Source organism: Ixodes scapularis, unplaced genomic scaffold, assembly GCF_016920785.2.
Source record: "Ixodes scapularis isolate PalLabHiFi unplaced genomic scaffold, ASM1692078v2 PGA_scaffold7__128_contigs__length_106722199, whole genome shotgun sequence".
Classification (NCBI taxonomy): domain Eukaryota; kingdom Metazoa; phylum Arthropoda; class Arachnida; order Ixodida; family Ixodidae; genus Ixodes; species Ixodes scapularis.
In genome coordinates, this window is record NW_024609882.1 from 16,323,276 (window position 1) to 16,341,178 (window position 17,903).

Here is a 17,903-nt window from a genome sequence, read left to right on the forward strand (position 1 = left end):
AGAAGAGGACGAACACGATCAAAATAGAAGCAGGGCCGGGGGAGGGGGGGGGATTGAAAGGCGAGGGAGGGGGAGGTGGTCACGTGATCTCCGTTGTCACGTGACGGCGCCGTGACGACCTGCAAAAAGGGCGTCCCGTCAACCACAGCGTCACGTGAGAGCACTTGACAAAGATGGCGGCGTGCAGACGAGGGAGAGAGGAGCTGGGAGAGGAGAAAGGTATGTGGAGAAGTTGAATATTTTAGAGCGCAGCTCTTAGGGGCCCGTTTCCAGCCTGAGCGGCGTCGGCGTCGGCGTCGGCGTCGCCGTTGGCGTCGGCGTCGCCGTCGGCGTAACCGCGCCCCTCCCCTCCTCCTCCCCTCCTCCTCTTCCCCCTCCTCCTCCTCCCGCCTCCTTCTCCTCCTCCTCCCCTCATTGTCTAGTATGGTGCGGGGGGGTCACGTGACCTCGGGGGGAGGGGTCACATGACTGGGGGGGCGAGGAGGAGGAGGGGGAGGGCAGAGGTCCGGGGGGTCACGTGACCTCGGGGGGAGGGGATAACATGACCTTGGGCGGGGCGTCACGTGACTTCGGCGGGGGGAGGGGAGTCACCCCCCGGGGTCACGTGATCTGGGGGGAGGGGAGGGGGTAGTCACGTAATGCTTAATTTGTTGTTTTAGGCGGTGAAGGAGAGGGAGGGGGTGGAGGAGGAGGGGAGGAGGATTAGCAGGCATGATCACGAGGGAGGAGGAGGAATATACCCTCCCCTCAGTACCTTTCCCTCCTCCTCCTCAAGAGCTGCGCTCCAATTCGGCGTTACAGGGAGTTGTAAACGGCTTTCACTTTTTTCTTTCTGCACACAGAAACTTTAATTCAAATCCTAATCGTTATCTTTTATTAGCAACATATACACCTCGCCGAGGCATTTATTCTTGTGGTGCAGGCGTATTTTTATAAATGTTCTTAATTTTTTTTTTCGAATTTAATATTGTATTATAGCGAAAACCAGATAGATCACAATTTGAAATGATCTCACGAAGACACCGATCTACTCCAGATATATGAACCACGTCGAGACTGTAAACGGGCAAAATTGAATTGTCAGCTTACCTCCAACTTTTCAATGAGCCAAGCCAAGTTTATTCAGCAAAAGGAAAAGAAAAAAATGTAAAGATGAACTCACGACACTACAACCGTAGAAACAGATTCTCAACAACCTTTATTAATCTTCAACAACGCAAAACAAACAAACAAAAAGGTACACACTTACCGGTGCGAACGAAACGATTAGTGCTATTTCGCGATGCAATTTATCGATAGCGTTACGGTCAATTCACGTAACATTTTCGACTTCAATAACAACATCAACAAGAAAGCGAACGGGGAAGAAACTCGGCTGACCCCCTGACATCACGGTCTAACAGCGCGTGGAGTGAATGCCCAAAAAAATAGTTCGCTTTTTCTTTTTTTTTCACTATGTTGGTTGCGCGAACGTCTACTTGCAGTGAACGTCAGTGTAAAAAATAGTCGGCTTAAAGCGACGCCGCAATTTGTGGACGACCCAGCCAGCGAGATCGTAATCGAAGACGACACCGGGTGACAAAACGGTGCAACGTCCATCCAGAACATGAAAATATATAGTCAAAGATGAGAGGAAACATTCGGAATGCCAACGTTTCGCTAAAAGACTTGGCTTCCTCAGCTCTCTCTCTCTCTCTCTATATATATATATATATATATATATCCGTCGGTTGCCCCCCTCCAGTAGGGACCTTTTTTGTTCTTTTTTCTTATATGAGCGAAGTGTATAACCAAAGATTCCATCATGGCCAGGGTCTCTCAAAGAAAGGGAGTTTTAGTAGATCGTTCCGATACCTCCGATAGCCCCGATAACGATACTATGCATGCGCAAGGGAGGCGGTGGCGGAGTATCGGGTATCTTTATCGGAGTCATGAGAACGATCTACTAAAACTCTCTATTATATCATTCCGATATTTCCCATAACGATATCCGATGACGATAACGATGCATGCGCAAAGGCATTGGCGGAGTATCGGGTATTGCTATCCAAGTCGTCGGAACGATCGACTAAACTCTCTATTGACTACAGGAGTACTATCTACCACGTAATGCGTTTTCTTCCCCGAGTTCACTGTTTTGCGAAAGACACGTGTATACAGCACCCTCACACACCGGACCGTGACCTTTGGACACTTCCAACACTTATGTGAAAGACCGCCCTGCTGCTAATGAGTTCCACCGACTGACAATACGGCCACAGACCAGAAGCCCTGCGTCTGACGCTGTGTCACAAATATACCAGTCATTCTCTTGCTATTTGAAGTTTTAGAAGGTAACGAGCCTTTAATAAGTGAAAACGAGCGTATTGGTGAATATACGAATGTTTTATCCATTCAAGTATTCGTAAGGAGCCATTCTTTCGATGTGACTTCGAGACGCTATATATATATATATATATCAGGGTGTCGAACCGGAACCGAACCGAACCGAAAACCGGAACCGAACCGGTATTTTTTCCGGAACTGAACCCGAACCCGAACCGTTATATTGTTATCGCGATGAACCCGAACCGGAACTGAACCGAAAAAAAAATAACGGTTACCGGCTCATGTCAGAACGGTTCGGCCACGTGCTGTTGACAATGAATCTGCTATCAATGCCATTTGTTTTTTAAGTGCCGTCAACTGACACACACCTCGCTTACGTATTTTTCTTCTCCACTCAGTCTTAGGAATATAAACGCTGCATCCATGAATCTTGACAAACGCTGCATCCATGAATCTTGACATAGGAACCAGTATTGCGCTGGTCGCGGCTTGCACGGAAGAAAAAAATTAAAAAAAAACTGTGCAAAAAAAAAAAAATCGCGTCACGGGATTTCATTTTTCTACAATCTCGTAAATCCTAGATGCTGCTGTGTGCAGCTCATTTCATAACACGTTTCTAGAACGTGACGTTGCAATTTTCTTCTTTTTTTTTATTTTGATGTTATTTTGATGTTGTTTTGATTTTGTTATTTTGATGTTGCAATTTGTCATTTATAATTTCCGAACCGGTTCGCGAACCGGTTCAGCGCCCCGAACCGGTTCGCGAGCCGGTTCGCGGATCGAATTAATCGAACCGGAACTGAACCGTAACAAAATAAATTTACTTGAACCTGAACCGTAACCGAACCCGTATTTTTTTCGGTTCGACGCACTGATATATATATATATATATGCGAGAACATTAAATATAATTTAATGTTCTCGCATGTTAATGCGTTATTTATAAACTACAAAACAAAAAAAAAAAACATGATTCTTCAACCACCAGAATCGGAGCCCACTTTGCGACTATGAAAAATAACTATGTGACGATTCCTAGAATCTGAATTAGCATATTCACGATTGTATCGGCGTACAAAATATATTGCGGCAATAAATACAGTACAGATACCACCATCTCTCTCTAAACCTTAACGCATCATTTTTTTTTCGGACTAGATAGAAAACGAAGAGTCGAAGACTAGTCCGCGTTTTCGCAAACATTGCAAAACATCGTTAGACAGACCTCGGTGGGGACCATACAATTTCACCCCGGTGTATTGCAAACACGTCCCCGATGACCATTACGCAAACTGAGAGAGCGACTGTGGGAATTTCAAGCTCATAGCAGACTGTTTATAGTGGGCCTTACATAAGATATTAATTCGATTTAGTTCGTCACTGGTATGCATCTCCAAACTTAGGCGACGCCGCCTAGCGGTCAATATGTGAAGCGATGAAACGGGGAGGTTGGGCCTATCGAAACGTGCGGCGAAAACTGACGCGACCTGGCGGATAAACCGGGAAGCAAAAGGACCAGCATCAGAAAGCTCCTGGTGGAAGCTACGGGACGAGCATCAAAAAGCTCGTGAATAAAGCTACGGCATAGCTATTGGAAGCGCACTTTCGGATAGACGCACACATTCGAAGTTCGAGGAGACGAAGGGCATTTGGGTGCCGAAAATGGCTGGCCAGTGAAGTCGTGTCGCTTCGTAGTATAACGATTTGCGGTCAGCGAGACCCCTGGTGGTCGCGCTGCAAACCACAAGATGCCCGAATGCGCGCACATCGAGCGCCCCCTCCTACTCACTAGAGCGTAAGTTTGCACTTGTGTGGGATGTACTAAAAAAGGGTGGGTGCTAAAAAGCCCACAACTCTTCACCTGGACGCACTACATACAGAACGACGGAGGCGACACCTAGATTTTCTACGTTCCCTATATACTGCGGTCTAGAGCGGGACACAGGTTGGACATGGGAATGTCGGCGTTTAGGCCGGGACCAATGTTCAATACACCTTTTGAAAAACGCACAGCGCCTTCCGCGACACCGAAAAGATTGCTGGGAATATCCTGTATAAAGAACCGGCTGTCGGAGACGACGGAAGTGACCTTAGGCGACGGAGGAAACGCTGGCCAGTGGGCGAGCGCAGGCAAGAAACTGCGCTGTGTCTCTCTCGCTCTCTTCGGTGTCACGTAATAGTTATTGCGGCAGCACGCAGACGCGCGCAGAGCGCGCCGCCTTTCGAGGATTTTCCGAAAAGTTTATTTACTCTACGCCGATAAAGGACGCCACCTTTAGGTTGATCTCGAACTGAATCCGAGCATGATGCACGATTGGCTATAAAGATCGCTGTCGAATAGGTCGGTCTCTACCTCTGCCTACTCTGCCTTTCCATTCAATCGGAGCCATTTTACATGGAAGATTGGCCATTGGGCTAGGCTTGTGCCCCGCTAACTTTAGCCAACTTCAGCATAGCAACCAGCGTCCCCGGATTTGTGTTATCTTACCGAAAAACGCCAGCGTTCCTTAGCCCGAACAGGCCGTTTGATTGCCATGGTTGCTAGACCCGCAGAACCATCAAGAGAACGCCAAACCCTTCCAGTACGAAGGGCTCAAGCTGGCTTCAGTAACTGACGGCGTCTGCCTTCACATACTGCTGTACGATGCCTGGAACGCGTTTCCGACGGGTTTGTCTACAGCGTCATTATTTTGTGTCTGAATCTTCAGAAGGTGACGTCATAACTGCGTAAGGGTGCGAATCACCACGATCCTGCCCGTGGCACAACAACAGAGGTGGTGACGGCAACCGCGCCCGTTGCAGTGTAGCCCCCTCTGCCGCTTGCCATCAGTCGACATAAATTTACGCAGCCACGGGCAGCGTTCGCTCGCAGCATTCGCTCGTTTCCTTCGTCGACGCTTCGATTCGTATTGTCCAATGCCGTAATCTAATTGGCTGCCAAGCTATAATGAGATGGTCGGTACAGACCGCGCCCAGGGTTTCTCAAGTCGCCAGCGACTATAGCAGAACAAACGGCCATGATCGCGACAACTGCCATCTCATTACACGGCGGCTACTTTGACAATTTTGTATCCGTGCACCGAGAAAACTCCGAACACCAGTCGGAGTCGCGTTCAGGCACCGAGCTTCCGGGACGCTGAGTGATGGCGTGACGTCTGTTAATGTCTTCCGTAGTAGCTTTTCATGGCTCCGTTGACGTTGAAGGCATTCGCCATCGTGAGGAAGGCTTTGGAAGGGCACAGCCTGAAACGAGAACGAAAAAAGGGGAATGAGGACAGTGGGCGGCAAGTCATTCGCTCTCGAGTTGGTTTCGCCACGAACTCGTCTACAGCGGACAGTGGTGTCCAGACAGGGAGGGGAGGGGTTTCTGGACCCTGGTCGTCCCCCCCCCCCCCCCCCCCCCCTCTCCGCCCTCAAACTTCTAAAAAATTATTCAAGTAAACAACACGGGATCGGGGAGGAAAATCTCGCCCCTCAATTTCCCGAATGGCTCCGACACCTCAGAAAGCCGAGGTCTCACTTTACAGCTGTCTAAATGCATTCACCAAACAAATTACATTTCGCGAAGAGCCACAGGGACCAGTTCTCCCAACATCCATGACCGTGCTGTGACCCAGTTCCGAGCCCAACATGTCCCTAAATGTTCCCGCTCTGAGCCCAAGACGTCTCCAAATCTCCCCGCTGCGTGAACGACGTGCCCCAAATGTCCCTATTCCGAGCCCAGCATGTCCTCAAACGTCCCTGTTACGAGACTAACGTGTCCCCAAATGTATATGCTCCGAACCCAACATGTTTCCTCCCATATCTCCCTAGGTTCAGCTATTTCCTTTTACATCTTGTCTCTAGACCTTTTTCACAGGGGCGTGGCCATCTTGAATTATCGTCACTTCCAGTATGGGCGAAAACATTAGTTTGTCGTCGCCACGTCATATGATACTTAGGCCTTCCTTCCCCTCGCCATACCTTCTTGAGTTGTAACGGACTACAGAGTGCCGTCCAACGGCACTTTATGCCCGCATTCGAGAGCTGTCCTATAGAAAAAAAATGCCATCCCTTTGTGAAGGATGTCATGCTTTTGGCACTTAGTGGGAAAAATTAATAAACCTACTTTCGCTGCGCTTTTCTTTTTTTTGTTGTTGTTAAATGTGCTAATTATGTGTATACTCAGACTCCATAAAACTTTCTTGATAACAAATAATATCTGAAAACCAAAACAATGAAATCGCTGACTCGTTTTAATAGCGTAATGGTTAGCATGCCTGGCTAGTACTCTATGGTCTCACAAATATTTAAATTCAATTCGAGCGCCCTAAAAGAAAAAAAAAAGTAATATATAAATATATATATATATATATTTTTTTTTTGAGGGGGGGGGGGGTATTTTGTAGAGGTTGTTCTCGCCACTGGAGAACGTGAGATTTTACCTAAGTTTTATTTTATGTCACAAATAGCAACATTCGAGAAAGTGCCACTTCGATAAACTTAAGATTGCGCATCTGCATCGCGCAGGCATAAACATACATAAACAAGCATTCTGTTCACTCCTGAAGCGTCTGTCTCGCTCGCGCTTTATGTTAAAGGAGCCATGAAATTAATTTTGGGCTAGGATAAAGGATTTTCGATTGGGACTTAACTAATCGCATATCGTTCAGTGGAGGAGGGTAGAAAGTCAAAAAGCCAGCTTTTCGGTAAGAGCATTTGAAAATATAGCGGACAATTTCGCGCCTCCTATCCTTCGAAAGTTCTCCGCTTTTTCACTAATATTCATCCGCGGTACCCAAAACACGTCAGCAGAGCCCAGCTCACGCATTGGACACGAGAACTGCGTCACTCGGACGTATGCGCTCGTCAACAATCAATCCGTCGACGAATATTTGGATTCGCGTTCGTGGCCAATGAGTGCCCTGACGGAACGTATCATCACTTGCGAGTGACAAGTTCTATGGTATGCTTAAAAACACGATGGAAACTTGGAGTCTTAAGCATGTCACGACGACGTGATCTCTCAATTCGCTTTTGAGTTGATTAAAGCTCAGGAAAAGAAGTCGAACAATAATTTCGTGGCCCCTTTAAAACAAAATGTCGGCGAACGGCTGATGGAATACGTGTCAGAATAAGCGTGACTTGTGCTGAACACTTTCGGACGGCACTTGAAGGCGCGAGTGGAGTGCCGTTGGACGGTACTTGAACGCTCGACAAGGGTTTGCGGTTTCGTGAACCCACAATCCGGGTTGGTTTGGGCAGCCCATTTTAAGCCCAAGGTTCGCGCCACTGCCAGTCCATCACACAAAAGACTAGGCGCTCTCTGAGGCGTGTTTCTTCCCTGCACGACAGCCCCGTGACGTTGGTCGTAACGGAACAACTTTCTCGTCCAAGTGTACATGTGCGAAATAAACATGCTTCAAAACATGATTCATACATGTCCGCAGCGAACGCCGTATCTCTTGTATACGATGTATACGGGCGGCGCGACTGCGTTTCTACGACGATGACCAAGTGAATATTTGTGTGTGTTGTTATTTTTCTTTTTCACAGGGAGACCACTGTGTCCAGTATGAACGCTTCTCATTGAGCTTCTTTTACGGCGGTGTGTGTGCGTGTGGTGTAGTGAAGTCGTGTCCCATCTTGCCACACAAGAGAACACGTACACGATGAGAAAACACAAACAAACAAAGAACGCTCGCCTACTTTTCGCTAGTTTTTTTTTTTTTTTTTTTTTTTACAAAGAAAGAGACAGTGAGGCATGCAGAAGCGAGGGAAAGCCACGTGACTTACGCAGGGTATACGTCAGCAACAGCGAGAAGCAGGGAGGTGGCGACGGTGCAGCCGCAAAAGGAAGCGGGCCACTGTTGCGACGCGCCGTGTCGACACAGCACGCAGGGCGAGGGTGTTTCAAAGCAGGTGAATACGGCGCACACAAGCGGAAGCACACGCTATCCACACGCGAGACGCAGCCAGACGCTTACGACGGTAACGGGACCGATCAACGTCAAAAGCGCGTCACTATAAGGCCACCTTTCCGTTCATGATTAGTTCAGCGAGGATAGGCCACGTACAGAAACATGACGAACATCGTGAAGGCGCGTTAAGGTCACTTTCCGCATATGTGATCGAAAAGAGTCTACAAACCTATTGAAAAATTAGCAAAAACCTCATAACGTCATCATTTTTTTTTCTTTGCATTTTGCCGTTTCACACGGGCCTCATTTCATTTATCTTCGAGATAATGTCGGCTTCTGCCACCCGTATCCACGAGACGCCGGCTTCGACATTAGAGAGTTTTAGCAGATCGTATTTTCGCCCTCGATAACGACACCTCCTCTCCCCTCCGGCGGCCTTGGGCATGCGTCGTATCGTTAACGGGTATCGTTATCGGGGCGAAAAAAAACGATATACTAAAACTCTCTATTACCGCGAGATAGGAAGTGAGGGGCTCACGCGGCTCGTACATAGTTTCGGTTGTGTCGCACTCCTGTGCGCAATGCTCCGTTTCGTTGCTGCGCTCGGAGTATATGGAACTCGGAGCGTCGGAGTAGGAGTAAAGGAACGCGGACAGTGCACCCACTGAAAAGGAATCTGAAACCAACTTGGAGCCGAGCGTGTCAGCTTATTCAATATCTCGCTTTGAAATGTCCACTTTCACTCTCTCTCTCTCTCTCGTGAACACGAGCGAGCACGTAGACGGTCTGCACTCGAGTGTCTCGAATTAACTGCACGCGTATCTCTGTTCTATCTCGTCTGTTTGTCGAGGGCGTTATATATCGGACGACGCCGGTGTTTCCTATCAGCAGCGAGTGTTGGGGGTCGCCTATTCCTAGTCAGGAAAGATTCCGCGAACTGCTCCAGGGCGACGCGAGGACCAGGGAGATACGAGGAAAGCATAGAGATGAGGAAAGTCTCCCTTGCGCCAGGTTGTGTTGTCTTGCCACAACTTGGACTCGACGAAACTCTGTTTTCTGGCTCGGGGTGCGCCTCGTCGTAATTACCCTTTCGAATTCCCTTACACTTCTTCGGGGGCTTTCCCGGCTATAGACCGCTCTTCATAAACAGGTAAACGTGATGCGAGTTACGATGGGGCAACGTTATACGTTTATTTATGAGGGATATAATGTAGCCTAGCCTCCGGTTTTGAAGTGAGCGATCAGCGAGAAACTGGGATGAGTATACGTTCTCGAGCACATCGTCAGGCCCGAAGCAACTTAAATGAACCTCAGTTGCCAGGCTCAAACCAATTCGCAAAAAAAAAAAAAAAAAATGCAAGAGCAAGAAAAAATTATTTGTTTTTCATGCATCTCCTTGAAACCTTTCTCAAGATGCCCCTTACTGCAGTGAAAGCATGATTGTTTTGAAATATTTAGTGACTACCTGAATGTATTGTTTTTAATTCCCTGGTATTTCCAAGTTTTTCTTGATAATTTTAACAAAATTTTACCAAAATTTTACCAAGGGGACAGAACGTGTTTGAAGTTTCGTTTTTAAGTAAAAACGCTGGTATGTCTGACGGCCGACAGCGCGATGATAAATCACTAGATCGCCCTGCCTTGTCAGTCTATTCCTCTTTTTTTCCTCTTTTTTTTTTGTTTTTTGCTGATTCAATGTTTTGTTGTAAATAAGCCTCTGGAGAAACTTGTGTTCCCACTCCGGGAAGCAACTGAGCTTCCCGGAGTGTGACTCAAGCGTTGTCGTTTTTGTTTCACTGCTTCAAACAATTTACATCTCATTTTGAAGAGGCTTATGACTTGGCCTCATTAAAAATCTCCGGGATTTGTTTTTTTTATTATTGTTTTTAGAGCGCAGCTCTTAGGCGCCCGTTTCCGGCTTGGGCGGCGTCGGCGTCGGCGTCGCTGTCGGCGTAACCGCGACCTTCCCCCCTCCTTCCCCGAGGTCACGTGACCCCGCCCCCTCTCCCGAGGTCACGTGACCCCCCCCCCCCCCCCCCCCAGTACCCTTCCCTCCTCCTCCTCAAGAGCTGCGCCCTAATTCGGCGTTACAGGGAGTTGTAAAATGCTTTGACCTTTTCTTTTTTCTTTTTTTTTTTTTGTTTTTTGTAAATATTATACTATGCACGCGTCTTGTGTTGCAGTTCAATTTTCCTGAGCAACGCTGATCGAGGTGTAAACTCCCCGACTTTCTCAGACTTGTCGAATTCCCTGACAATTCCCGGGTTCCCCGGTTGTTATAAAAATATACATCCTGCGAAGAGAGTTACCAGTGACTGTCTCTTGACGAACGTACGAAGAGCTTCCGAGACATTTCCACACAGGTGCCATCATCTTTCTTCTACTCAATACACCAATCTCACCAAGCGAAATGCGCAGGCGTGCGGCGCGTTCCGGAAGTGGTGCCGCCGCCATGCTACTTGTAGTCATCGCCTTCCGGCTTCCTGTCTGCATAGGGCTGCGGTGCCCGTACATCATCGTTTGGGATGCCCCTGTATCCGCTCGGATTCGCCTGTCATGTGTGTAGTTCGTAAGGTCGTGTTGTCTGCGATGGCTTAGTTTGTCAACAAGCGCAGACAAACAGTTCCAGTTGTCTTATCGCTTTAGAGTCGCTTCGTCGTCTGCTGCCACTTTCGAGACGGCCGCGGGGAAAAGAACGAAGCCATTACTCAAGCACTGTTGGCTGCTCGGACGTGTCAATGAACTTGAGAACAAGTGAACATCTAGTTCAATGGCAAAGAACACGAACATTCGAGGGACCGTCGGCTCGGTGTAGCACCGCGGAACAGCTTCGAGTGTTTTGGTGGGAAACGGAGTTTGGTATAGTGCTGAGGCTTGTGCATAACGTTGAATCAGCAATGGAGTAAGAGCTAAATAGACTTTCTTGAGGAGCGATAATTTTCTCAACGTCGTTTTATTTTTGCTGACAGCCTCTGTGACAGGGTACAGATGAACTTCGGGGAGAAGTCTGCAAACAAATGAGAAACGATCTACAGGAAGGCTACGCCTGACGCGCCGTAACAACTCGGGTCTGTCAGAAAGCAACGACCATGCCAGATAGCTACAAAAACGTTAGGTGGAGTTGAGTTTTCGTGTACAATTTCTATTCAATTTTACTTTGTTTGCGCAGGCTCTGAGCGCTAACAGTCGCCCAACGATGGAAGCTTTTTTTTCTGCAGTCACGTTTGGTGTTAGTACAGAACGAATCAGTAAAGCGAGCCAAAATCAAGTTGCGACTAAAGAGACCACCACAAGGTGGGTGAGGTTCCTTTGCTGCCTTTTTGGTGGTAAGTGTTGCACTTATAATTTGCATTATGCGGTGTTTTAACGTTTTGTATGAAAAAAAAAAAATAAATGTTGCTTTCGAAAACAATGTTGTTGCTGTTGTTGTTGTTTTTTCAATTTAAGTGATGCATACCGGGAATCACTACATTTTTAGTGATTGTCATAATCATTTGAAGCACAGCTGTGCTTGAAACATATCGTCGCAAAAACAGTTATAACCGCAAAACTACATCTAGCAAGAATGTATTAAAAACGGCCGCCGCAAAGCAGCGTGGCCGTCTCGATTGAGATAGATCGCTCTTTCCGGAGGAAGTTTCTTTCGGGAGGACATAAAATCGAATGCCTTTTCCCCTGGTGCTGTTATTGTAGCACCCTGGCACACAGCAGGTGAAGCCACACATTGGAAACCGCGAGGAAACACCCGATTAAAAGACATGTGCTAACCCGAAAATTTCCAAACGCCGGGCATACAACGCATACACTGACGCAGCCGGAAAGCTGGGGAAAACTACAGGTACCAAAATGCACCGCGGTAGCGGTGGCGTCGCGTAACTCCTTATGATATTGGACAATTAAAAAAAATGAATGGTGTGCTTTATACCAGAAACGGCCAGAGCTCGTTTCCTGCTAAATGACGAAACCAAAAAAAGGTCTGACCACCATTGTGCAATCGTAGGCTTTCCTGTCTCACCTCAATTAAGGGCAGCTTCGCGCAGGCGAAACCTTGACGTACAGTCATCGAAAACGTGAAAGCATCCAGCCGATGCAACTGTACAAATGCGGGTCTGCGCGCGCGGCCTGAACAAGGTCAACTGGACAGCGCCATGCGCCGGGCCGCCGGGCACGCTTCCAGAAAATCATCCGGTCGACGCTGACCGAAACTGTTTGGACACGTGCTTTCCTCCCCGGCTTTTTCCTGTCTCTCTTTCTCTGGTTGTCCTCGTTCCACCATCAATCGCGGCCGCGCGTGGCATACTATACCTCGCGCGTGACTTGGACAATGTCCTTGCCGTCTGCGCGCGCTCGTCGCTTCTTGGGATAAAATTACAGCGGTTGTAGTTTCGCAGCTAGAGAGAAAGAGAGAGACGATGTTTTTTCTGGGCGTGACGCTGTAAAAGGACGTTACGAGATTGCGCTAAAGGCGCCGGTCTATAGCTGACCGAAGGGTGTTGCCAAAGCTGTCCTGGCTTCGAGCGGACTGCAAGCACGCCTTCTTGTTTCAGATAGAAGAAGAAAGGGAAAAACGATATTTCGGAACTCGTGATCTTCGAGAAAGTCGTCGTGCATACAACAAATGAATGGCTCCTAGCTCACACCAGTCCTCTGGGTCTGCGCACGACTCAGCCTATAGATGCAAGTACGTTCCGGTACACAGAGCTGTCACAGGCAGTGCACAATTGAGTCTACCCACACAGATACCTAAAGAAAGAACCACCATAAACTGCCCCATCATAATTAGTACAAAACACGACTGTGGTCCAAGCTGCTTGGAAGGACTTGAAGAGGAGTCACCTGGAAGCGTAACGGTAAACAGTCCTGTCTCTTAGCGATATGCCACCACTTTGAAGCTTCCAGAAGACTCCTCTTCAACGTCACCACAATCATCATAATCAGATCATCATGCTCCAACACCAAGTTGATCTGGAACAAACGTCCAGACTAATAAACAGTCGACGTTTAGATTTTCCGGGCAACTCCTTGAAGAAGCGAAGTTTCTTAGTGATATGTCGGCTACCACTCTGATGCTCCCACTGCAAAAGACTTCTACTCGTGATCATAATCATTACACTCAGTCCATTTTCCTCCATTACAGAGTGACCCTCTGAAACAAGCGTCCAGACTGACGTTTCTGCAAGCATCTACTTCTAAATCGGACTGTTCTCGAGGGCAGACAACAGACAGTACACTTACGCCTTGAGCGCGACCAGGAGGTAGAATATCCTGGGAAGGATGAGGAGCTCCTTGTCCTCGAGCACGGCAGCCACGGCCTCGTCGGCCACAAACTCCGGTTCGAGGAAACCGAAGACCCCGGGGTCTGCGCCGGCGAACATGCCAGTGTTGATGAAGAACGGGCACACGGTCGTGGTGCGGATGCCCGTGTAGCCATCCGTGGCCAGTTCCATGGACAGGGCCTCCTGGAAGCCCACGGCGGCAAACTTGGAGCCGCAGTAGTCGGTGAGCCGGCACACGCCACCGAGTCCGGCCAGGGAAGCGATGGACACGATGTGGCCGTGGTTGGCCGCCTGCATCTCCGGGAGGAAGGCCTTGACCACCTGTGTACAGACGACGTAGCCGGTTACGCGGATGCCGGACGCTTTCCTGAGAGGCTTTTTGCGGTCTTCACCTCACAAACACCGACAAGTGTGCACTATCTTGGACGAGATGAGTTGCAACCATAGCTCCACGAATTCTTCTCCGTACTCCAGACTATTGCCGACTCTAGCGAAATCGACGGCACCTAGCGGTTAGAACGGAAAGCTGTGGCGGCAGGTTCGCTCGCCAGCATTCTGGAGCGAATCAGGTATACACGGCGCCTGGCGGTCTAAAGACGAAGCCTTGAAAACAGGTTCGAAAGCACGCGAGGAAAATCGGGACTTTGACATATCTGTACTGGCGAGAAGGGGAGGAAGAAGGAAGGGCATGGTGATGAGCAGAGACCTGCTAGGCCCATGTGCACGATAACAGTTTGGTTCGCCTCCGATTCGCATCCGCAGACTTTGTATACGCACCCGAACCGCATCCGCAATGTTCTTAAATTATTGCATTCACATCTGATCCGCATCTGCATGCTTTGTATCCGCATGCCACTCGCAATTCGCGCATTCATGTTCCACCATAAATTCAAGCGTGAATAAAAAAAAAATTGTCTAAATGGAACTTTGTAAGATGGTTTTTTTTTTTTCTTCGTACGAAGAACTTTTTGTGTCAGACTATAGGTGAAAGTCATTTTATCATATTTATCATATTTATTTTCTCATATTCATTTCATCATATTCAGTTCTGGGTCGCAGTTATGAGACCGTCCTGTAAGTTTGCGACATTGCAACCAAACGAAGAAAATATTAATTTTTTCTTTCTTTCTTTTGTAACACCAAGCTCGTGAGTTTGAGGTTGAGTGAAGGAGTGAGTTCGATGAGTTCATGAGCTCATGAGTTCAGTGAGTTGATGAGGTCTCTGAGTTCATGAGTTTGACCAGGCATGAGGTCCATGAGGGGCCATGGGTTTGACGAGGGTTTGCGGGGTGACGTCGAGGAAGGGCGCGGGTCATGGGACTTCTCCGTACGTTTCCGGGAAAGTTGAGTCGATGTTCGCTTCGCAATGGCGCTGTTTGCTCCTACGGCTGGTGCCCTGCGCGTTATGAGAAAGGAGGAAAGGTGCCTATGATTTATCTGCTGTCTTCAACTCCGGCTCGCTTCGCGGCGCCTTGGCGTGGCCTTTACCGCTGGTCGCTGCTTCGTGGTGGGGTGACGAGAGAGAAGGCAAGGCTCTCTCCTGCTCGCCTCGGCCGCTCTCGTGTAAACTGAGAGGCACCGATATAACGCGCGGAATTTTGTTGTTTCGCGAAGGAGGCAAACGGGCGATAAATACGCCGGTACGCCTGAAGCAATTGTGCTCGTTTTATGCACGGTCGCTAATCCTGAAGCCAATGTTAAAACTTTCAGCCTTTCCACACTGGCGAAGAAGGAAGATGAGTGGAGCTGTACAATGGAAAGTAATGGCCGGCTGCAAGTTGGCAAGCCAGAGTGGAAAGGCTGCCGCCATCTATGAGCGACGGCGGCAACCAGATACCTGGCTTGCCGCCGTCATTCATAGATGGCGGTAGGTGTCTAGAGTTCGGTGTCTTCATTTCTTTGCGGGGGACACACTGCTGGGGAAACTAGCCCTTCACAGCGCCGCTGTAATAAAATGAAAGCCGACTTGGAACTGTCGCGATTCGCCTGTATACTTTGTTTGCTCAAGTTGTATGTAGCCTGAAGTTCATTAAAAAGTACGTACACACGTCTTCATGCTCGAGTACGCCCGAAACGCCGGATTTGCTCGCAATTTGGTTTAAAGGCTGCTACATTTATTTGGAAGCATATAGAAGTCAATTCGATTATGGATAATCATGGAACAAATACAGACAATAAGTTTGAAGGCAACACTCCAAGAGGTATGAATCGATCTTCTACCTTTTCACTTAATATTTGTGATAACAAATCAACGTTCCTAACTGTTGTTACACACCGTTAGTCGCTCAAAAGGGGACCACTGAACATAGTTCAAATGCTGGCTGCACCCGAAAACGTTTCGAGTGCGGGAGAAAGGGTTATCTTAGTAGCTTCAATAGTACTTAGATATTAGTTATGATTCGTATATATTATTACGTATAAATCGGCACAGCTCGCACCGGTGGACGTCTCAGTCGTTTACGAGGAACACTATTTGCCTTTTTAGCAACGTGATTTATATTTATACCAGTAAATACCAGGTTGGGGGGGGGGGGGGGGGGTAAAATCCGAACCTGAGTAATTTAAAAAAAAATAATAATAATATTTGATATGTGTGCATGCGCGTGCGTTTACACAAGCAACCTTCCCTGCCCGAAGAAATTAAGCGCCTAAATCATAAAGAATTGTAGACTGCTGAATTAATTAGGTTGCCATTCCCCCTCCTCAAATATAGCGTGGATATTCGAACTAGGCTATCAGTAGTTGCGAGTGAAGTAATTTAAATACCGAAGGTAAAAGAACTTGCGCTCACACCAGTGGGCCGTTTGTTCATTAAAATTAGCGAAGGCAAATGAAAAATTATCATCCTAATAAATTATTTTAATAGAAAATATAAGTTTGTGCACGTAATTTGTAAATATTTGTATTCAACATATTGAAAGGTTCGATCACAAGCACACATTGTCTGAGCAACACGAATACCGAAGGCATATCTGACATCAATCACGATTTTATGTCAGGATCTATATAGCATAACATTTTACGAGGCTCAAATTCTGTAAATCAGAAAGTTCCAGTTTTATTTAATATAAACAATGCAAACAAAAACAAACGAGAGACGGGATAAAACAACGATAATATGGTACGCACAAAGTTCCTAAGTCGCCCCTTCTCCCAGAAAAAAAGAATATCGACTAGGCAGTTATTTTATGTGAAATAATTTGCGTGAACGAGGATAAATATAAAGTCAGACCCCTCCGAAATAGTTCTACTCGACAACGAATTGCCCTGCAAACCATCCTACCAAGCAGATGCAAAATAAAAACCCACGGTGGTGCGTGTTGGAATAATAATAATTCACATCTGAATTAACAGCAATACAGACGCTCGCTCCGTATACTTGCACGAAGTTGTCACGAAGGCTCTAACACAAACAATGCACACCGAAACGAATACTTTTTTTACAAAACTCGAGATGATGCGCCGCGACTACGGTGAGGGCGAGAGCTACTTCTCAGTGAGTGAGTTCGGTGAGTGAGAGAGTGAGTTCATGAGTCCGGTGAGGGCCGTGAGTTTGTGAGTTCGGTGAGGGGCGTGAGTTCGTGAGTTCATGCGTTCGTTAGTGAGGGTTTGAAGGTGAGTGCGGCCGTAAGGGGGAGATACTTGAGGGTGAGTTTTTTTTATTTTTATTTTGAGCTAGCTGTGAGTGAGCCTCAATCAAAAATGCCGCCCTTTGCTTGGTACAATGTCACGTGATGTCAATTTTTTCGCGAAATTTAGCGGGAAAGAAGAAGCAGAATTGGTGCACAGGGTTCATGACGTCAGGTCACGTGACGTAACTTTCACCGCCGAATTAAGCGTGGAAACTGAATTTGCGTATAGGCCACGGGCGTCAATTTTCCCCCTGAATTAAGCGTGGAAACTGGATTGGTCTGGACTCATCGTGACGTCAGTTCACGTGACGCCAATTTTCCCGCTAAATTTAGTGGGGAAACTGAATTGGAGTGTAGGTCACGTGGCGATGAGCCCTCTAAATTTAGCGGGAAATGCACGGACGAACGGACGGAATATATTCAATAGAAGCGAAAGCATCTCGGCGCATAAACGACAAAACACAATGACAAAAAAAAATTGGGCTTGGAAACCTGTTTCTTTTTTTTTTTTACATATACCGATTGAAAGGTTTTGTCGCGAGCATGATCTCAAGGTCAATATGCTTATTGCCTTTTATATCTGACGGCCTTGAGCGATCCAGGACACAGCGTCTGAAGCGCCCTTGGTGTCTGGCAACTCACGTGTCGAGACCGTGCTACGTAATTTATTGCACACTGTCGACGACATCAAGTCTAGTCGAAGCTATCGATCTCATTTTAAAGGCTGCTCGACGAGCAGCAATTTTTGGACTTCGATAAAATAATTG

The 17,903-nt window shown here is 47.5% G+C and overlaps 1 protein-coding gene across 2 annotated transcripts in view; it reads right to left on the reverse strand.

Moving 5' to 3' along the window:
• Nucleotides 1-17,903, reverse strand: part of LOC8037056 (short-chain dehydrogenase/reductase family 16C member 6) — a 61,031-nt gene that overhangs the window by 11,156 nt on the left and 31,972 nt on the right. Inside the window, exons 2-3 of one of the 2 annotated variants that reach the window (XM_029982794.3) lie at nucleotides 13,464-13,825; nucleotides 1,180-5,571 (exon numbers count right to left, since the gene is read on the reverse strand). In XM_029982794.3, coding sequence (XP_029838654.1) covers nucleotides 5,487-5,571; nucleotides 13,464-13,825 — 447 coding nt within the window. In that variant the 3' untranslated portion in view covers nucleotides 1,180-5,486. Of the gene's footprint in view, nucleotides 1-1,179; nucleotides 5,572-13,463; nucleotides 13,826-17,903 lie in introns of those variants that run through there. The other variant, XM_029982793.4, reaches the window with a different exon arrangement.